This window comes from Marmota monax, unplaced genomic scaffold (assembly GCF_021218885.2).
Source record: "Marmota monax isolate L192 unplaced genomic scaffold, Marmota_monax_Labrador192_F-V1.1 WCK01_AAM20220418_F8-fsc00072, whole genome shotgun sequence".
Lineage (NCBI taxonomy): Eukaryota > Metazoa > Chordata > Mammalia > Rodentia > Sciuridae > Marmota > Marmota monax.
This window is the reverse complement of record NW_026692356.1, coordinates 9,633,280-9,655,347: the sequence shown is the minus strand read 5'-3', so window position 1 is coordinate 9,655,347 and position 22,068 is coordinate 9,633,280. Positions and strand designations below refer to the sequence as shown.

General features: G+C 46.2%; 1 protein-coding gene and 1 long non-coding RNA gene across 2 annotated transcripts in view; one reads left to right on the top strand and one right to left on the bottom strand.

Moving 5' to 3' along the window:
* Nucleotides 1-8,444: 8,444 nt before the first annotated feature.
* Nucleotides 8,445-9,819, top strand: Calml3 (calmodulin like 3). The gene has a single exon (XM_046442419.2). It carries the CDS (start codon nucleotides 8,606-8,608, stop codon nucleotides 9,053-9,055), a length of 450 nt encoding a protein of 149 aa, XP_046298375.1. The 5' UTR covers nucleotides 8,445-8,605; the 3' UTR covers nucleotides 9,056-9,819.
* Nucleotides 9,820-16,645: 6,826 nt separating this feature from the next.
* The window catches only part of LOC124091381 (uncharacterized), a 69,103-nt gene continuing 63,680 nt past the window's right edge, over nucleotides 16,646-22,068 (bottom strand). Inside the window, exons 2-4 of the long non-coding RNA XR_006851345.2 lie at nucleotides 20,929-21,114; nucleotides 19,472-19,632; nucleotides 16,646-17,199 (exon numbers count right to left, since the gene is read on the bottom strand). This is a non-coding gene — a long non-coding RNA (uncharacterized LOC124091381). The remainder of the gene's footprint in view (nucleotides 17,200-19,471; nucleotides 19,633-20,928; nucleotides 21,115-22,068) is intronic.

Sequence of the window (22,068 nt, the reverse complement as noted above, 5' to 3'; positions counted from 1 at the left end):
TAAGGCCCTATGGAAGTCATTTTTTACATAAAAATATATCCCTGGTATTTATAAAGTAATAGTTAATATTCCTTGAGTTCAAAAAAATTTTTAAAAAAATATTCCTTGAGTTCTTACTATGCTAGAGGCTCAGCTGCTCTTCTGAGACTTTTTAATGGCTCAATCCATTTTCCCCTCTGACCTGGGTACTATTATTTTGCCCTGATGAGGACTCTGAGCCCCAAGAGTTGCAACTTGCCTCATATGTACGTAGTTAGAACAGAGCTGATTGGTTGCAGATGGTGAGAAGGAGTGTTCCCTGCCCCTGACCTTCCTTGCCCCTGAGTACCTCTTGAAGGACTTCTGCAGAATCCCAGGATTCCAAATTATATGGTTGAAAACCACTGGAATAAAAGGGCCAGAGTTGGTGCTGGTAAAATGGGGGACACACCTTGCCAAACAATTGGGCCTCTTTCAAATCCCCCATCCAGGGCTTGAATTCATGCCCTAATGCCCCTGCTCTCTACACACACCACAGGCTTACCAGCAGGCAACACATTCTCACAAGCTTAATCCACACGTGTGCACAGCTCTCATACCCACGTGCACACACGCGAACACACCTCTCCTATTAAATGCGAAGACTTTCATCACAATCGTAAACTTCAAAGGCTTGGAACTTGGAACAAAAGGTCTTCCTGCCTTTTAGTGCACTTCATACGCCTCAGGGATCAACATGTTCTCTTGGAGACAATTATTATCTCACCTTTGGTTGTGGGGGCTTAAAGTACAGATGACCCTGTTGAGCCAATTATCAAAGGTAGATGTGGCCCTAGTCCCTCGGTAACATCACCCCATTTAATATTTCAATTTTTTTTTTCAGAATACCAGACATCAAGTTTGATAGGCTGGTGGGGTCAGATCCATGAAACCCCCAGGACCAGCCACTTCTCCCTCTTCTGACCTCGCTTTCTCTGTCCTCACTCCCTTCCCTGATGCTGCTTACCCCACCCCAGCACTGGAGTGGGCACTGAGGGAGCTCCGGGTGAACTCCCTGGGAAAACTCCAACCCCAGCATACGTCATAAGAAACAGCCCTCTCCCAGGAAATTAAGAAAAAAAGAATAGATTGGTACTTACTTGGTGGTTTTTCTATGAGAGTGCTAGTAATTTGCTTTTGTTTGGTGGTGACCAACTGCTCCTGATTTAATGGAACTTTTTGCTCTCAGGAGTTAAGCACAAACTACTCTCATGCCCCTCATGCTGTGCCAGGCACTGACTGAGGAGCTCGGAGCAGCTCAGCAGCTGACCTCAGCAGACAGCAGCTACAAAATGGGACCCTGTGGCACAGGGTGGGGCAGCTGCTTTATTTATTTATTTATTCATTTATCTATTTATTTGGTAATGGAGATTAACCAGGGGCCCTTAACCACTGAGCCACATCCCCAGCCCTTTTTTGTATTTTATTTAGAGACACAGTCTTTCCGAGTTGCTTAGGGCCTCAGAAAAGTTACTGCAGCTGGCTTTGAACTCACGATCTTCCTGTCCCAAACTCCGAGCTGCTACGATTACAGGCATGCGCTACCACACCGGGCTACCCCTAAGGTTTCTTGCACTGTCTCACACATGAGCTTCTGGGGACACCTCACATCAAATACTCACCATTATGTCTTCCATCTTGTTGTCTGTACCATCGTTCTTGCAGCTTAGAATGTGCATTGCAAAGATCCCATATCAACAATATAAGCCATCTACCCCTAAAAATTCAGCTATGCCTTGTCTCTTCTAGATTTATAGAGTGGTCATGATGGAAAGTCACTGGTAAAAATTTTTGATGCTGAACTTAGCAAGACCCTTAGCAACTTAGCATGACCCTGCCTCCAAACAAAAAATAAAAAGGACTGGAGATGTAGCTCAGTGGTAAAGTGCCCCAGTACCCAAGTTTTGACAGGCCACAGATAAGAAGTGAGAAGTCAGCCCAAGACAAGAAAAAGCTAAGGAACTTACTTTAGGATGTGTGGTCAAGAGCCAGAGAGGCTGAGAGATTGTTTCTTAATTCTTCCACTTGCATGGTTTCCAGCTAACCCCTCAGCCACCAGAGAACCCACCCAAACGTAGAGAAAGCTTGAGGTCCTGACAAAGTGCCATCAGCCGTGCCCAGAAGGTGCAACCATCTTCCTGGGACCCTCTTCCCACTTTCCATTCTGAATCCCCCACATTGTCTCTCTGCCTTGTCCCTCCACCGGTTGGACAATCCTCCTAACTTTCAAACTCAACTTTGTGTCTGCATCTCTTTCCTTACTAAGGAGAGAAGCCTCACCTCACCCTAAGTCCTGCCAGCACTTATCACTTCAACTGGGCCTGGCCTCTCCTTAGGGAATCCCTGCCAGAGTCCCTGGGCGAGGACCATAATAACCAGATAGGCAGGCGAAAGTGTCATGTGACTACAGGGTCAGCAGGCAGCAGAGTCCACTCCTCAGAGCAGCACAAATGGAGTGCTGGGGGTGGGGACTTTCTCGCATCCTTGCAGAGAAGTGAAATAGGAGAAGCTGTGAAGACATGTCTACAGATGTGGAGCAACTGTGGCAGCTGCGCCCAGGAACCAACAGAGAGGTCATTTGTCACCATGGAGCCACATGGCAAACTTGAGAACCATAGGGGAAGAAATGACAGACAACACAAAGCAAATAAAATGGCATTTGGGCAAAAGAACATTTGAGGCACTCCAGGGAGTTTTTTGAACAATAACTTCAAGGAAAGATAAGATTCTGATAATCCTTGTCACACAGCTGGAAGCAAAGTTGCACTTTCATGACAAAGTGACCCACATATGCTTTATTCATTCAGCAAATAATAATTGGCATCTGCTGGGCAGAGAGCCTCTTGTACCTCCAGAGGGCTTGAGAAGAAGTCAGAATCAGCCTTGCCTTGTGAGAAACTTAGATGGGAAGAAAAAGATAAAAAAAAAAAAGCAGACAAATGAGCAAGTTAAAGTTAGGAGTGATGAGCTATGAAGGAAATAAAAGAACAAATAAAACAAATGATAGGTAGAGAAGGAGGTTAGGCTCACATGGAGGGAGACATTTAATTTTTGGCTGATGTGACAAGAAGGACCAGCCACTTGAACGTTGGGAGCCAAATGTCCAGGTAGCTGGAGCAGCTCCTACAAAGATGCTAAAGTTGGAATCAGAACGGGAGTGTTCAAGGAGCAGAAAGCAGGCTGGTATCTGGAACATAGTGATGGAGGTTAATGATATTTGACAGCAAAGAAGGAAGGAAAGGATCATGAGAGGTTAAGATGGTCACCCTAGGGAGTTTGGATTTCATTTGAGGTCCAAAGAGATGCCAATATAGGGCTGTGAGCAGGAAATGACATGATGCATTGAATTACAACACAAAAAGGAAACCAGTTGTGAGGCTGTTAACGAGTCCTGCCTCGAGATGATGGTTTGGTACGGTGGGTGCATTGGGACACACTTTCACTGGATATGAAATAGGAATATATATAAAGTACAAAAGGAAGGGAAGAAGTAAGTATGAATCTAGCTAGGATTTAGCTATGAACAGTTGAGTGAATTGTTATTTAAAGGGATAGGAAGATTGGAGGGGAAGCAGATTTGGTGCAGCATGAGGACCAAGAGGTGCTGATGAAATGTGCAGATGGAGATGTTAGCTTGGCAAATGGACGTGAAATGCTTTGGTGAAAGGTGGGCAAAGATAAGCTCTTTCAACAAGTGCATCTTCATACTTTCCTGTGCTGAAAGACTTCTAGGCTGGTCAGTCCCTTTTTCAGACCAAGAGATCAAAGACCAAGTCGGTGATGACCGCAAGAGAACAGGATGGGATGCCCCCTGGGAGTACAGGAAATGGACAATCTAGATTCCAGTCCAAGATGCCAACTTGCTCATTGTCTAGCCATCTATGGAGACAACAGAAATAAGAGTGATTGTTCCAAGTACTCAGTGAATCCATAGCTATTGCATTAGGTGTGAATATGTAAGTTGGAGGGAAAAGATGGACATGTGCATAGGCTGGTAGGTGGCTTTGTCAAGATTACCATGGCAGCTCTCGGTCACTCCTGTTCCACCAGGGTCACAGGAAATAGTATGACATGTGCTCTGTGGATCTTTGGAGGTACAGGTTGTCTCAAGACCCTTTCCGAGAAATTAGGAGTCCAAACTATTTCATAATAACAGCAGTGGTTTGGCTTTTTCCTCTGTGTTGATTTGCACTGAAATCAAAAGCAATGGAGTGTTAACAGCCAGTGCCTTAGCATCAATCAAGGCTCCTTTGCAATGAGTCATTATATTCTGCATGGCCACATTGTCTCATTTAAAAACAAAAAAGCCAGCTTTACTTGAGAATGTAGTAGGAGAAGCAGTAAGACTTCATTTACTACATTTCAACTCTCACATGCACATCTTTAATATTTTGCTGAATACTGAAATACAATATTGCCATGAGAAAAATACTACTGTGATTAATTCCAGGGGTGGCCAGGTAAGCTCTTTTCGTAGAAGTTCACTTTGATTGGAAAGAATAGCTGACAGATGAGCCAGAGTTACTCAGGTGTATTTGAAAGACATTTTCTCAAAAATGGATAAAGTAGGTTTCTCGTTTCAAGGAAAGTAACAGTATTTGTTGTCAATAAAATTGAGCTTACAAATGAAAATTGGGAAAGTTTTTTAATTGCCATTGTGAACTTGAGACCCTTCAACAGTTGAAAAATTTTTAATGGGATTGGTGGTGATATTAATGAATCTGATTCTTTTATATTATGTGTGTAATGATTCAACATCTGGATGATTGGAAGAACCAGTGAACTAATATTTTCCAAGGGACCAGTGCATCATTGCATTAGAAAACCACACACAGGTAAAATATCCTTTCAAAGTGCAGGAGAACACAATGGAGTTTAATGTAGCGGTATGAAAATTTCATTGATATGGTCTCAGATTCCATGTTGCAAGTAACCTTCAAGAAGCCCTCACTTGGTTGTGAGGGGGAAAGGGAAAAAAAAACAAGGGAGAGAATTAAATTACAGCAGATGGGATAGAGAGAGAAGATGGGAGAGGAGGGGAGGGGAGTGGGGATAGTAGAGGATAGGAAAGGTAGCAGAATACAACAGTTACTAATATGGCATTATGTAAAAATGTGGATGTGTAACCGAAGTGATTCTGCAATCTGTATACAGGGTAAAAATGGGAGTTCATAACCCACTTGAATCTAAAGTATGAAATATGATATGTCAAGAGCTATGTAAAGTTTTGAACAACCAATAAAAAAAAAGAAGCCCTCACTTGTCAAATTTTGATGTGGCATCAACGAAGAATGTCTACTTTTTTGAAAAAAGGACCTTTAAACTCCCTTTTCTCTCAACTGCACGTCTGTGTGATGTATATAATCATATACTTCAAAACAAAAATTTGACAAGATTAGGTACAGACATTCATAAGTCTCTATAAAGCCAGACGTCAAAGAGATTTGCAAAACTACTTTTTAGAATGCCACTCCCCTATTCTTCATCTTGGAAATTACAATTTATTTTTTTCCACAAAAATGCTATTCATGTGAACAACTCATAGATTTTAATCTCCATCTTTAGAGTTATAAATATATAATGCATTTAAGTATTTAAACATTTCTCAGTTTTAATTTCAAATGTAGTAAATATTGATACATAGACCCCACACAGACACAAATTCTTTGGAGCCCTCAATAACTTTTAAATATTTAAATGGGTCCTCAGGCCTAAAATATATATATATATATATATATATATATATATATATATATATATATATATATATATATACACACACACATATATTCTGCAGGGAAGGAAATGAGTGTATTGGGTGAGAGGCTGCAGAGAGGGAACTAAGCTGTGACATAGGATACGTTCCCTTTGCCACAGTTTCCCAACTTGGGAGTTGCAACCATTTGGACGGTCCCAAGGTAGCCCTTTGTGAGTCATGTGCACTAAGGGGCTCTGTTTGACATTCTTTATTCAGTTCTTTTTCAGTGTGCCTTTTTGAAAAACACATTTAAGAAAGTCTTGATGTTTTTGGCAACAAAACCATGACCCAGAAACCGATGGCATTTGTTGGCCTCTCAGCTTAGTGGCAGGGGAAGCAAGAAGGAGAGATGAGCATCACCCTGTCCTCGTCCATCACGGGACTCTCTCAGCCATGGGTTTTCCAGTGATGCCAACCCTTGCTTCTCCAGGAGACTGCTGGCCACATGCCAAGTGGTGCCACCTTGCCACCTCCTGCTGCCTTTTTATTATTTTATAGGTTAGTCTCCCCTATTATTGGATAGTTGAGTGATTTAGATTGGAGATATTTAAATATTTTTAAAGAGCATTCAGAATCTAAATTCTAATGCCTGGGCTTCAGGAGGGTTGTATGGTCCTGGCTAAACGTTTGACTGGGTGATGGCAGGCAAGACATGAGCACAGCCTTTGCCTGAGACTCCCACCACAAAAGAAAGGTAGAGCTCCCAGAGTGTTTGATGGGTGATGGCACTACCAGAAACAAAGCCCTGTCAAGAGCCACATCTGTGTAGAGAGTATGGCTTTCAGCTAACAAACAAAAATGGCACATAATTATTATCTCCAAGTCAACTGTTTGTGTTTTTGGTTTTGGTGTTTGTTTGTTTGTTTTTAACTTTCAGCCCCTTTCTTATCAATATGGCAGAGAAATGAAACCTCAGGAATTCCTGGCCAGCACCCCATCCCCATCCCACCAAACATTTTATAGTGGGGAAGGAGAGGACTATTCACTCTGGTCAGCCATCCACAGGAGTGGCTTCTGAGATACCCTTCATTTTCTCATTTCTTCCCATGATGGCCGCATCCTGGGTCATGCTGCCCTGAGGTCCTGCATGCCTCTCTTCTCAAAGAAAAGCTTCTATGGGGTGAGGAAATTCTTTAACCTCCCTGTTTCTCCCAGGACAGATCCTCCTTCCTCCTCCTGCCCCAACCCTTAGGGCCTGGGCTTTGTGGGAAGCTTCAGGTAGGCAGGAAAAGACCTTGGAGGTAACTTCTACGTCCTCCCCACCACAAACTGCTCCAGTCAAGGAAGAACAGAGTTGAATAAAGGAAGAATTGAATAAAGGAAGAATTAGTATCATAAATACTTGAATGCAGAAGGGGTGTCAATTCAGAGAGGAAAAAATTAAAATCCAAGCTATCATCCTGCCATATTCCTTCCTCAGTAGATCTAGGTTCTCATAAATACGATTTCTTTCCCACACAGACCCCAGTCCCCATGTCTACACATCTAGCCCTGGAATAAAGAAAGGGCCAGCTCTATGCTTCCCTCCCTGTTGGGATTTCCTGGATTCCCTTCTCCAGAGGCCCCAGAGATGGCAGCCAAGTCCGTGTGCCTGGTGAACACCCTTCTTGGTCTGTCTGCTCTTAGAGATGCCTGTCTGTCTCTGGCTCCACCAGGACTCAGACAAGCTCTTACTGAAAGCCTCCTCAGGTGTCCATAAATTGAGAATATAGTCCTGAAAGGTCTCCCTGCTCTATCCTCCTGCCCCACCTCATTAGACTGTAACCACACTGTCCATCTTTCTATCTTTTGTCCACACCATGCCCTCCCCTGCTCCAGGGTCACCCTCATGTGCCTTTCTGCAGAGGGGCTATCCTTAACCACAAGGAGGGAGGGGACTCCTGGTGTCTTCTCCGTTATCACCTTTCATTGCCTTCATAGCATTAATCAAAACTCTCTACTGACCTAGCTTGGGTTCCTCTGTCCCTTTGCTTGCTAACTCTCTGTCTCTCAGAACATGGACATCATGAGGGCCAGGCGTGGCTTGCCCTGTTCACACCGTATTTTCAGTTTCCAGAATAGCATGTACGCATAGTAGAAACTCAATATATACCTGTGAATGAATGAGTGAATGGGTTGGAGGAAATCCTTCTCCAATCCTGTCTATTCCAAAGACAAGAAAATACTGCTTTTACACAAAGAAAAAGGCTTTATCCTCTGACAACCCTTCGAGATCTCCAAGGCTCTGGAAACCAAAGACAAGGAAAGGAAGTCCTTATCAGTAATGACGAAGTCTGCTTTTCATCCTGTAAAAACCTTCAGCTGAAGGGGAAAGGGGTGATGGATGTTAATTTTATTGCGTGAAATGCAGAAGATGGGGTGACAGGTGGACGGCTGGGAAAACAAAGGGAAAGAGGAAAATGTACAAAGGCGAAAGCCAGACTAACTTCTCTGCAGGTTGTCCCCCACACCTGGATGGGAGGCATTCTGACTGGTGACTCCTGTGGGCCCTGCTGATGTCAGGGTGGAAAACTGCCTGCCTTTCACACAGGGCTTGGCGTCAGCTCAATTAGCAGGCCAGCCTGATTGCTGCTCCTGGCCTCCTGTCTAAACAGGACTGGGCCTTCAGGCAACCGCAGGGGCGGGGGTGTCTGTGAATGGCAGCCTAATCCCGCCAGGCCAAGGATGGGGGAGGACCATACTGCTTCTTAAGCTCCAGCAATTCAAGCTGAGGCTAGAAAGCCAGACAGGCAGCCGCCCCTCGGGATCTCCACCTGTCCTTCCAGGCTGGGAAGAAGAGCCCAGCCTGCCGCCCGAGCTCAGGAGCCCAGCCACCCCTGCCCTGCCAGCATGGCCAACCAGCTGACCGAGGAGCAAATTGCCGAGTTCAAGGAAGCCTTCTCTCTGTTTGACAAGGACGGGGATGGCTGCATTACCACCCAGGAGCTGGGCACCGTCATGCGGTCCCTGGGCCAGAACCCCACAGAGGCTGAGCTCCAAGGCATGGTGAATGAGATCGACCGGGATGGAAATGGCACGGTGGACTTCCCCGAGTTCCTGGGCATGATGGCCAGGAAGATGAAAGACACGGACAGCGAGGAGGAGATCCGGGAGGCCTTCCGCGTGTTCGACAAGGACGGCAACGGCTATGTCAGCGCAGCCGAGCTGAGGCACGTGATGACCAGACTGGGGGAGAAGCTGAGCGATGAGGAGGTGGAGGAGATGATTCGGGCAGCAGACACGGACGGAGATGGGCAAGTGAACTATGAGGAGTTTGTGCGCATGCTGGTGTCCAAGTGAGGGGCTCCTGGGCTGCCCACCTGGCTGGGCAGAGGCCACCTCTTACTGCAGCAAGAACCTCACTCAGGCCTTAAGCTTGAGTCCCCAGCTTAAGCTCCGTCCCCAGCTTCCTCTGGGCAATGCTGCTTTGGGGAAAAGTGGATTCCATCAACCTTTCTGCACCTCCTTTTCTGCCAACTGCTCACCTGCTCGCACAGCAGGATGCAGAACACCCTCAAGCCAAGCAAAGCATAAAATGCTGCCGCCACTCAGGAGCAGAAGCAGAAAAACCTGCCTCTGCACCAAAGTGAACCAAAGGACCAGTAAATGTTTCCTGACTCTGCCATCTGCCAGGATGGGCCTGGTGACATCTTAGAGCTACCTGTTAGGGCAGGATCCCTAACAGGTGTCCAACACGGGGACCGGGGGGATTATAGCCCTCAGTCCATGCCAGAATTCCTGGAACATCTTGGACAGAAGACTTCATCTGCTGTTGGACTGGGGAGACGTCTTGGCCATGGATTGAAGAGTGGTGACGGGGACTTGGATGACTGAGGCCCAGCCTTCTGAAAAACATCACTGCCCTTCCACAAAAACGGCACTTGCTTGTTCCATTCTGTCTTCGCCAAACTTCTGTGATTCGTCTTTTGAAGCTGGGAGTAAAACTGGGGTCAGTTGTCACATGCTTACAATTCACCTGGAAAGAGGGAAATTTGACTGAAAGGGAGAGGGAAGCTGCAGGCAAATAAATACGATGTCATGTTCCTATTTGGTTTCCTTTTTTCTTCCAGTTGAAATGATCCTTGGTAAGTCCAGGACATAAGCCATAAAATTTGTGCTTTTTTGGAAATGCAATGAATTCCTGTACTGACAGGTGTAGTAAAAAGAGAGAAGCCTAGATATGGTGTATCTTGAATATTTACTCCCCCCACCCACTGCCAAAATGGGGATTGAATCCAGGGGCACTCCACCACTGAGCTATATCCTCAGTTCTTTTAATTTTGGGACAGGGTCTCACTAAGTTGCCCAGGCTGGCCTTGAACTTGTGATCCTCCTGCCCTGGCCTCCAGAGTCATTGGGGTTGCAGGTATGTGATCTTTTGAAAAATACTCACTTTCAATAGAGTGGATAAGTTGGTAGAAATGAGCAGTTAGAAACTCAGGTAGAGCTCCTAGAAGCCTGATGGATCACAGCAGGAAGGAGCTTCTCCTGCCGTCACTGTGGCTGTGGGAAAGCACCCATGGTTAGAAGGCGGCAAGGGGTAGGGTAGGGGTGCTAACTGACACAGGTCTCCAACACACATGGTGGGAAAGCTCTCAAAGAGGTCCATCCTGTCCACACCAGCCCCGCCCAGAAATAGGATCAGATCATCCAGAGATGTCACTTTAGTTCCAAAGGGAGTGGACATCATAAGAGTGGGATCATAAGAAATGATCAATTTTGGATAAGTCCTTTCTCTCCCAAACCTCCCACCTCTCCCCAACTTCACCCCTTCTTCCTTTGTTCAAAATCAAAGAACCTGAATTCTGGCACTGAACAGCTTGAAATTCCAATGCTGGCCTTGCTATCAAAATGTGTGGCTGTGTCCCTCCCCCCCCGCCCCATGATGACAGGCCCCTCATGCAGTCCTTCCTGAACGTGAGGATTTGGTCTGCGTAGTAACCCACAACCAGAGAGCAGCTGCTTCTCTTACAAATGAGGAAGCTGAGACATAAGGAACTAAAAATCAGTGCCATGTCCCACAGCTGGTGAGTAAATGTCAGAGGGAGCTGGGATTTGAATGCAAACCTGTGCCCTGACCACTGTGCTACCCAGCCACTCATGCCTTGGCCTGGGCCTCCACTGTGATGATTGCAAGAATACTTCTCTCTAGCATTTGTGAAGATGAGGATTGGTATTCTTGACATGCAGTAGGTGGTTAATAAATGACAATTACTACCACCATTAATGCTAAGGCCCCTTCCCATATTGGCACTCTCTGAGGCTTATAGTGTTCTTCCAGAGAAATGCAGGATCAGACTCTCTCATGACACTTTGGGGCTTGGTTTCTGAGGATTCACTGGATAGTAGGTTCTCCGGTGAAAACCAGCCCTGGTACAGGTGATTGTAAATCCTCCTGCCAGGGGAACAGAACTTTTAGGCGTGGCCAGCACACTAACCTTCCTGACACCTTCAAGAGTCAGGGCTGGTTGTAGATCTTCTGTAAGAGAGGTAGTAGAGAGCCCAGAGGTCACTGGATAGTGGCTCCCTTGGGGGTGGGACAGCAGAAGAGCCAAGGGAAGGTTTGAATGTGAACTACAGAGCCATCTGCTAAAAGGAACAGGACATCCCCTCTAGGAGCAAGCACAACTCACATCTCAGCATCTTCATCTCCTAAATTCCTACAGTAACTACAGAAACAGAGGTCTCCCATGGTCTCTCTAGCCCCTGTAGAGGACCTGGCTGGAGGTGTGGCTTGAATCCCCTTCTTTCAAGGTATAGCTTAAAGAAGCCCTTCTAAGCATCAGGACCCACTCACTGCCAAAGCTTTGGCTAGAAGGGGATGAGGATATAAAATATAAAGGTGTTTTGTTGTTGTTTCTTTTTCTTTTTTTTTTGGTCTCCCTCCCAACCTCCCTGCAATTTAACTGACATCTGTCTTCTTTTCATGTTTTCATGATCTCATGCACCACCTAAGACCATGCATGCACACGTTTTGCAGGACTCATGATCCTTCCACATGGCTGGGCAGGAGCTAGCAGATGAAATGGAGGGGCCCCGGGGCCTCCACTTGCCCTCAGCTGAGCTAACAGCCCCTGATCCTCCCTGCAGTGGGTCCCTTGGAAGCAGAGTGGTAATAAACGGGCTCACTTCTTTCTTCCATGGAAACTCTGGAGAAGAAAGGCCAAAGCTGGGCCCACTGCAAAGTTGAATGTGGCCCTCCTTCCCTTGGTGTTCATTCTTACATGATTTTAAAACATGGAAGCAGGGCCATCTAGTCATGGTGAGTTCCTCCTGTTCAGGCACATGGCTGGACCCCTCTCTGTACCTGCTGGGATCAGGACAGGAATGCCAGGCCAAGAGGGAGACACAATTGGACTGCTATTTTTTTTTTCCTGGTGCTGGGGATGGAAGCCAGGGCCTGCCAGGCAAGCCTTCTACCACCGAGCGGTACCCCCAATGCCTGGGCTGCTGCTTTTTAATTCTTTCCCCTACCCACCATGAGAAAGGTGATGTCCTAAGGGTCCCTTGCACAGGCCAGTGGGTCCAAAATCCACAGTGTATGTGTGATCTTTTCATGGGGCTGGCAGTGCCAACTCCCTAGCTGGGTGTCAGTCATTCTGACTGAGTTTCCCCCCAGGGCAATGTGTCCCATCACACAACAGCCTCAAGATCCAGGGCCACCTGGGGCACATGTGCCTATCCTCAGCACCTCATGCCCTGACACACGCACACACACACTTTATCTTCTTTTTCTTTCTTCCTCACCCTGGCCTGACCTCCAAAAAATCTGACCTGTCCTCAGATGCCAAGACAGATGTTTTTATTTGTAAAATGGGATCACCATGACTGGGGGTGTTTTCTTGCCTGTTGAGTAAGGGCAGGGGAGTTGCCGGGGGCTGGAGCAGTGGGAAGACAATAAATAGTCACCGATATGCAGGATGCAAGAGAGGAATGCAGCCCTGTGTTTTTCTGGGACTCCAACTTAGTTCCCTAACATTTCCCTTTGCTTTCAGTCATTGAATAATTGAATTTAAACAACCTCCCTCCTTCCCCCAAAAAAGTGCCATCTAACTGCAGCTCTGAAGGGCATTCCATGCATCCTTGGAGGAAGGAATTTATAAATATTACCTCCAGTTTCATGGGGCTCCCTCATAAATCAGGATTCAGGGCTCCTGCCCTCCCAAACTATATAAAGCATGCTTCTGACTCCCACGTTTCCACTTTTAAATCAACCTCAGCCCATCCCCGGAGGCTCCTGTTTTTCCTTACAGATTCCAGGGGCCTGTTCAAAGGCTCCCAGAGCCAGTCAGCTAAAAAATGATCCAAGGTTCCCACTGGAGAAATGTAACATCAAAACTCACATGTGGGCTAAGACTGCAAATGAAGTAGTAGGGAATTTGTGCTGTTTCTCCAAAAGGAAGGAAAGAAGGAAGGAAGGAAGGAAGGAAGGAAGGAAGGAAGGAAGGAAGGAAGGAAGGAAGGAAGTCTCTGAAAAAGGTCTGGGCCCAACCCACATACCAACCTCCCTATCACCTTCATTCTGGTGGCTGTTTCTATAGCAACAGGTCCTTAGATTAGGAGTCTGGCCTGAGCAAGGGAAGACAAGGGAGCTGGGCCTGGAGTCACCATGAAGAAGTCCCCTGAGATCCTCTCACCATTTACAAGGCTGAGTGCTGGGTGCTAGGTGCTAGGTGAGATGGAGCACCTTCCTCAAAGTTCAGGGAAGGTTGAGATAGACCTGGGAATGAGGGTCTCCATAGCCAGAGGATAACAATCAGTGTTTCCTAAACATCCTCTCCAAGTTCTTCCCCTCTTTTGTGCACTCACAACTACCCAGGAAGGGAAATAATCAGGGTACTTGCTACACAGGGAGGAATTCCTGAAGGCTAGCCATAGGTGGGTCCAGATCATTCTGCATGGTGCCCAAGACTGCCCTGCACACCTGGAGGGAGCTTGACTCCAAGGACCAGTCCCAGGAGACCAACCACAGGCAGCCCCACAGCCCATGGGTGAAGCTCACCTCCCATAGTCACCAGCTGGTCTCATCTACAGCCCACTGTGACCTTAAGACTCTGGTCTAAAGGTCTCCCACAAGAGAAGCTGAACCCTCACTGGGGTACACTAACATGGAGTGCTTACTACAAGTTGCATTTGCTCATTTAATACTCAAAACAAGTTCACCTGGCAGCTACCTTTATTAACTCACATTAGAGACAAGTACACCTGGCAGCTACTTTTATTAACTCACATTAGAGAAGAGAAGATTAAGAATTCAGGATTTAAAATAAACCTCCCAAACTCATACATCTAATAGAGTTCCACCCTGCATCTGACCGGCTCCAAAACTCACATCCCTCCCACTGTACCAAAGCAAAGCTCTCAGAGCAAGTAGCCCGAGACTGAGAGTGGCCCATCTAACAGAGGTGGTGAGGGCTGGAAGCCAGGCCTCAACTGAGCCCTGCACAGGGAAGGCCTGGAAGTGGGGAGCAGCTGCCAGAAAGAATGTCTGGGCACACAGGACCTAGAGTAAAGAAGAAACCCAGGAGCCATGAGGACCACTGTTTCAGGGTTCAGGGTGATGGCAGAGCTGGTATTGTCAAGCTGCCCCTCCCTGCAGAGGACAGCTCGTCTCACCAGCCCCCTTGCCCTGGCACAGGAGGTTGGTGCAGATCCCGCAGAACTGGAGAGAACCCTGCAGTGGCCCACATCTTTGTGACAGTAGATCCCAATGTACTCACAGTCCCATGCTGTGGGTCTGTCTGGACAAAGCAGGGTGAAGCCCTTGTCAGTTATTGTTGCCGAGCAGCTGGGATCTGTCTGGGCTTCTCAGTCTCTATAGCAGGACTCTGCCTCTCACCCAAACTTAGACCAGGGGGCCCACATCATGGGCCATTAGAAAGAAATACATCCCCTATCATGGATGAATAATGTCTCCTCAAAGTTCACACTTTGGAATCCTAATTACCAATAGCACAGAATATGATAATAATTGGAGATGATGGTCTTTACAGACATAGTCAAGTTTAAATTAGGTAATTAGAATTCTCCCTAATCCAAAATGACTAGTGTCCTTACAAGATGAGGAAATTTTGGACAAACACACATACAGGAAGACAATGCGAAAATTTGAGAAGATAGCCACCTATAAACCAAGGAGAAGGGCCCGGGACAGAGTCTCCCTCTCAGCCCTCAGAAGGAAACAACCTCCTCCAACACCTTGATCTTGGACTTCCAGACTCTAATCCTATAAAACAACACACTTCTGTGTTTTTAAGACTCCACGTCTGTGGCACTTTGTTAGGACAACTATGCTTCCACTCCAAGGGGAGTTTCAAGGTAGTCATAGCCTGTCTCCTTACTCTGAGGCCCAGGAGGGTAGCTAGGAACTTGTTCCAGAACTGTCCCTTCTCCTAGTCCAGTTCTGATTACAGGAAATCATGCCCTCTAGAGCCAAGTGCAAACAGAAGGAGGAGGGAATGAATCCCTGCTACACAGGGAAGACCTTGTGGCAGTTCTGATGCGACTTCCCAGACTCTGGACTTGCAGTTGGTATTCAAAGCCTGGTCCTGCAGAGGACCAGCTTAGTGCCCATGAGAACACTTGCCCTCTCCCACGCTCAGCACTTCTGAGGAAGCGAAGAGTCATTTGAGTCTGCATAGCAGGGCACAGTGGCACCACGCTTGGCAGCTTGGGCTGTCTTCTTTCTTCCTTATGCAGAATGACAACTCGACATTATTAATACAGAGCCTGAGGGTGGATGAAAATCAGGTCAGGATAAAAATTTAGGCTTGTAGAATCTTGGATTTGAGCAACATTGTAAAAATATGTAGACTTGTAGAATCTTGCATTTGAACAGCTTTGGAAAATGTCACTGACCCAATTTCCCCCAGGATGCAAGGCCTAACAGCAGCAATATCCTTGAGAGATGGCTAATCTACATTTCTTTCAATGTGACCATTGTAAGGAGTTCAAAACTAATTGTAAAAAGGTTGGATACTTCTCATCCTTGGAAAATGTTTCCTTGGATGGATCTGAAGGGTGCCTCCATAGGACATCACACATTGGCCTTTTTCTTCTTCTTTCTACATTCTAGATGGAATCTAGAATGCTGGAAAAGAAAAGCAGCCCCTCTCCCCGTGTTAGTGCCTCAGGAGTTTGCCAATTCCACTGAGGCTCACACTGCTTTCTCTCCTCTCCAGGCTAAGCAGTGTTCATGCCCTCAAGAGTTTCTCAGATGACACGTGCTCGGTCCCTCACTACCCTAGCAGCTCAGCTCTTGACATGTGTCAGCTTTACAAAATCTATTTTGCTGATGGGTCCCAGACCCCAAGCACCGTGTGGCCAACCTTGAAGGCAAAGGGACCTCACCTCTCTGTTGTGAATACAGCACTTGTGAGAATAAAGCTGATGGACAAATATTATTGAATACTGTGTGTGCACACGTGTGCTAGACTTTAGGGGACACGAAGGTGAATAAGACTCACAAGTGTAAGAGGAAGATCGTAGACAATAATTATAAGGCACTGCAAGAAGAATGGAAAATGCCCTGAAGCAGAGGAGGACACTCTGTCATCAGTTTAGCGGGTGAAGGGGGGCAGAGTGGGTACCTAGAAAGACTTTCCATAGAGGTACCCCTCCAGTCATGTCTTGAAAGCACCCAGGCAGATGATGGGGAGGGGAGACACAGGCAAAAACAAGAGTATGTGAAAATTCCCAGAGGCACGAAGAGGCAAAATGTCCTTTGGTTCCTGTTTGGGTGGCCACCTCCCACACATCCCTAGGGATCCAATTCCAAGACTGAATGTTTTAGAAAACCTCTCAGGCTTTCCAATCCCCCCCTGCCCTCACCCCCAGGTTGGAGACCTTCTCCCTGTCCCCATAACCCTCTGAGGCTGCATTTCTGTAACCCCAAGCACTCACCTCATTACCTTACCAGGATATCTCCTCTGCCATCTTCCTCCCCGCAAGCCATGAACTCCCGGAGCTAGTCACCTTCATGACAGAACGCACAGCATAGACCTGGCTTTGAGTCCCTGTTTCAAAACGGGCCTGATGGGATGAGTGGAGCAGCCTAGCGCGTTCTGGCTAGAGGTGTTAGAGATGACAACGGAAAGGTGGGCACGCATGAGGTGATGAAGAGCTTCACAGACATTCTGAGGGCTCTGGGCTCCATACTGGCAATGGAGAGTCATGGGCGACTGTCACATCAGGGGGTTGATTTGGGGGGAAAGAGAAAACATGCTGGCAGCCATTGGAAGAGAAGGTTAGAGACAGAGACTAGTTAGGAGACCTGGATGACAGATAATACAAGAAGAGGCACAGGGCTTAGGATGACGGGGGGTGAACAATGGCAGAAAGAGGGAAATGGATTAAAAATACCAAGAGCTAGAATTTGGCAGGGAATCTGGGGAGGGAGAAAGCCAGAAGGATTTGGGCAGATGGCAAAATGGCCTCTTCCATCTCTGAAAGCAAGATTGAGAAAGAGAAGTTTACAATTTAGTTTGATGGTTAGAGGGCATAGGACCAGATGAGAAATCTGATTTTTAGTCTCATTGGTTTTTAGGTAATAGGACTTGTAAACAGTCAGAAGTCTGAAGTTGAAGCTGGGCTGGGTTGAAGATCTGGGGAGCCATGGGAATGGACGACCCCCGGAGAGCACAGAGCGAGTTCCTCTACTGCTCACCCAGCTTCACAAGCCTCATCTCTGAAGACCTCAAGCTGCCTTTAGGCTCTGCTGTCACTCTCTTGGAATTCTTGATTTTTGAATCAGGGGCCTTGTATTTTCTTTTCAGACACAACCATCCCGCTGACCGTCATAGTCACAGGGCAGGACCTGTCCCAGGGGACACTCAGTTCCACAGACTGACTGTCTCCTTTAGAGCCTTCATCCTCACGCCAGATCTTTGCAGATGGGTGGGCTGGAGTTTGTTTCCACCCAGCCTGTTGATACAACTTTGGCCTTTTCCTTTGTTCGATTTGTTTAATTTTTTTGCCCCCCAGAATTCACCACTGATATCGTCGGATTGCACCCTGAATGAGTGGATGACCACTCTGAGAGAACCCAGAGACCAAATGACACTTCACATCCCACCACCTGCAGCACTGGTCTGCCAGGCTGGGCTCAGCGGTACCTGGTTCCCCCTCACTCTGCCGGTTCTCCATGTTCACAGCAGGCTCAATGTCCCAGAATATTCCCTGAACTCTTCCAGCTGTGACGAGAGACCTAGCTGGGAAACAGGTCCTAACAACCCAGGCTGTACACTCAGCCTGGTGGAGACCCTGAATTCTACCCCCTGCAGCCCCAACTTCCATTCCTATCACCTTCACCAAAGGGTGGATCAGGCAGAAGCTCCTTGAAGGATAGTGACTCTGTTGCTTGGAAAAGAAAATACCTCAAGGTGATTAGATCACTGTCTTTCATTTCAGAAGGGAAGATTAGGGGGAAAAAATGATAGAGTTGTTCTTCTCCAGTAAAATCTAAATGGTCTTAAACAGCAACAACAACAACAAAAACATCTTCAGTTAAAGTTGAGACTAGATATGAGAAAGGATTTCACAATAGCACAGATTTGGAGATGTCTACAGGAAAAAAACAAACTGGAGAACATTTAACCTGCACAAGAGTTATGCCAGGATAAACAAAAAGTACCTTTGCATTTCCTAAAGTCCTCACACAGCCCTCTGCATAGGAAGTTCTCCATATGGAGGCTAATGCTGAGCAAGCAAATGCTTGAACTTATGCATAGAGGCTCCTTTAGAATATTCCAAAAGACACCAGCTGCATTTCCAAGAACTAGGCTATCCAAATAAGAACCCTGGTTCAAACTCCCCTATCTAATTTTAAAAGGAAATTTTCAGTCCATGTATCTGGAATCTTAGTGGCTTTATGCAAAACCCAGTTCTGCACAGTCACAACTTTAAAAATAAGATGGTGTTCCCAGAGGAGACCCAGGGGATAGAGTAAGAGTCTATTTGTAATCCAAAACCTGTGAGGAAACTTTAGTTCTGTGGCCAAATAGAGGTCTCCACTGGAAAGAGAACAAAAACACACAAAGAGGTTTTGCAACAATGAAGCCCTCTGTTTAAGAGGCTGAAGGGACATCAGGAAAGTCCAAAGAACAGTTAAGAAAATTTCTTTAACCTAGAACATAGAAACTTCAACATGGCATATGGGACATGAGGAGCCTGGAATCTGGTCCCTTTCACATTCTCATTTTGCAGGGAAAAAGAGAGTTCCCTCATATGGGATGATGTTTGTGTTTAGAGCCTTTCTTGCTGTAGTGAAGACAAAATTATATTAGTGGTGTTTGGAAAGTGGACAATCACATATTTATGTCAATATGCATTTCATTCATTCACTTCAGTTGTGATTAGGCTTCGATGGGAACTAAATCCTGTTTCAACACCTGGTAATTGTAAGAATTTCCCAGTGTCTGGCTCTATGTATTTCAGAACTCTTTTCTATTCTGCTTCCCTTCTCCCCTGGGGCCTAGTACCCTGGGATGCGTTCACATGACGATAAAACCAGCGTGTCTGGACTCTTGTGCCAGAACACAGAGGGTGGTAGAAATACCCCTGAAGTCATGTCTGTATGAGGACAGCTGGAGATAGTTTGCCCACTAAGTGACTGAGAACAAACAGAGGAAGAGGGAAAGAGCAGCCATCTTACTGATTGCAATTAAAATATATCATTTTGCAAATTTTTAAAAAAAGTATATAACCATATGAACATACCATGGGCTCCTTTAGGGACTTGGAAGGGGTCCCCCAAAAGATACCCTGATGCAGAAGCTCAAGGTAAATTTTCAGCATGGTCAATACATGTCTGGGTGAATGGCTGGATGATGTGAATGTCTACTTCAGGCCTTTTGCAAAGCCTTGATTCGCAATTTTCCCTGCAGAGAAAAAACAGAAGTCTGTCAACTAGATTCCAAGCCCTCGAGGTTGCCTAAGGTATATATCCAAGACTCATAAACATGGGCTTCAATCAGGCTTCTTCATAAACGCCAATAAAAGATGTTGTGATGCCAAATGGTTCTATTTTTAAGTCTGACCTCCTCTCTTTCCCCCAAGGGCCTCCCCCATTTCCCTGACTGTTTGGATTTTTCATGCTGTCTGTTTTCTATTTCTAGTCCTGTCTCCAGTTCTCTTGGAATTCTTATTGATTTCCTTATGTGCTTGACTTTTTAGAGCTGCCCTTTGCCAGGTGTCTTCTTGGCTCTTTCCTTCCTCTCCTTTCTCCTCCTCCCCACCCCCCAGCACCCTTCACCACCATCTCTCCACATCTGGATCTCCCTCCCTTTCTGTGTCTTTCTCCCCTCCTGTCTTCATGTCTTTCTGTTCTTGTCCTCTGATTCTTTCCCTCTTTCCCCAGGGCCTTCCACTTCTTTCCAAATACAACCCAGCCTCCACTCCAGCCTAACATGTTTGCCCCAATTTGCTCATTAATTGTTTAAGAATTTGATCTCGGGGTAGAGCCTCATGCAAGTTGTTTTTCCTTCCAGTGGCACAAAAGCTTTCAAGGACCCTTTTCCCTTTGGGCTTCAGAACAGGGAGCGAGGCCAAAAGAGCAGGAGTTGACCAAGGGCCTCCAGCATCTGTGTTCTCAGGCAGTACCCTCGAGGGGACGGTCCTTGGTACACCCTGGATCTCAGACACAAGAGAAGCCTGAGTCAGTTGTTTGGGGATTCCTCTTAACTCTTGTGTTTTTCTTTAATTCTGTCTGTTTTTGTCTGACTTTCTACAGAAACTCACACCTTGTATGCTTATCACTCAGTTAACAAGTACTACAGACATCTTTGATGAGCTATGAAGGACAAAGAAAAGTCCTTGTCATCAAGAAACAAATTCTCCAGGGTCTATGGAGCCAAAGTCATCACTGCAAACAAGCACAGGACATGTAAATAATAAAATGCAGGATGCTGAATACAAATGTACCAGACGAGTGAAGGAAGAGCACAGGGCAATCAAACACAGCTTTGCAAAAGAGGAGAGAGAGTGAACTTAAAAAGCACAAAGAGGGGAGAGGGCATCTCAAGAAGGATGGCAAGAGCAGAGCCAGACCTCAGGGACTAGCCAGGGCCTCCAAGGAGAGCGAGGAGACATCCTGGCCTGGATGGAGATGGAATTCATGGTATATGCACAGTATAGACAGAGTGGCTGTGAGAGGCACAAAGCCTATCTCACTCTACCTGGGCTGCCATACTCAATACCATGGACATGAATTTTCTCATGGTTCTGTAGGCTGGAGGCTCCAAGATCAAGGTGCCAGTAGGATTTGGTTCCTGGTGAAGCTTCTCTTCCTGGCTTGCTGATGGTCATCTTCCCACCTTGTTCTTATGTGGCAGAGAGACCAGGAAGCTCTCTGGTGTCTCTTCCTGTAAGGACATTAGTCATGTTGGGTTAGAGCTTGTTCCTTATGACTTCTTGTAACCTAACTTACCTCCCTCCCTAAAGCTCTAACTCCAAATAGCAACATAGAGGGGTTGTGGAAAAAATATATGAATTTGGGTAGACATAAACATTCAGTCTATAGCAGAGACTCATCATCTCAAAAAGTTAAGGGGCCACCAGACTCATCCCAGCCTGTACCCAAGAGTAAAGGAAGCTGAGAGAATCTCTTAGGATTACACACGGTTTGCTTAGTCTCTTTGAGTTAGAAGTCCTGGCACCCCAGGTGCTGTGAAGCTTGTCTTCCTGGTAAGAATGCAGAGACCTTCCTGCATCAAGGTCTCCAGAAGCCATACTGTCAGGGATGAGGACTCAGCTGAGTACTGTTTTCTTTTCCATGGAGACCTGGATCAAGTTCATCCTGAACTTACAGACTCCCTGGTATGGTCCAGTTGAAATTATAAATAAAATTCACCTTGTCCAAATGATTCCTTCCTCCCATTTCAGTTTTGATTCTGAACAGTTTTAGAGGAAATGCTTTATTTCCCTGGGGAAATTCAGGGCCTACCATGTGCTTGGCACTGATCAGCTGCAATAATAACTATAATAGCAAAGGACACTGACAAAAATATCATGGAGCTTAGATATGAGTGAGACAATTAGCATAGCAAGTAAATTAGCAAGTACAGCATAAGGTAGATTGATGATAAGATAAAGGAGAAATTAAACCAGGAAAATACTGGAAGCCAAGAATCTCAGTCCACTTTCTGCTGCTATGACAGAATGCCTGAGATTGGGTAATTTATAAACAATAGAAATTTATTTGACTCATGATTGGAGGATAGGAAATACAAGAATGTGGTGCTGGATACTAGTGCTGTATCATAATGCAGAAAAAGAGCAAGCAAGCATGGGCAAGACAAAGAGAGGAAACCAAGCCA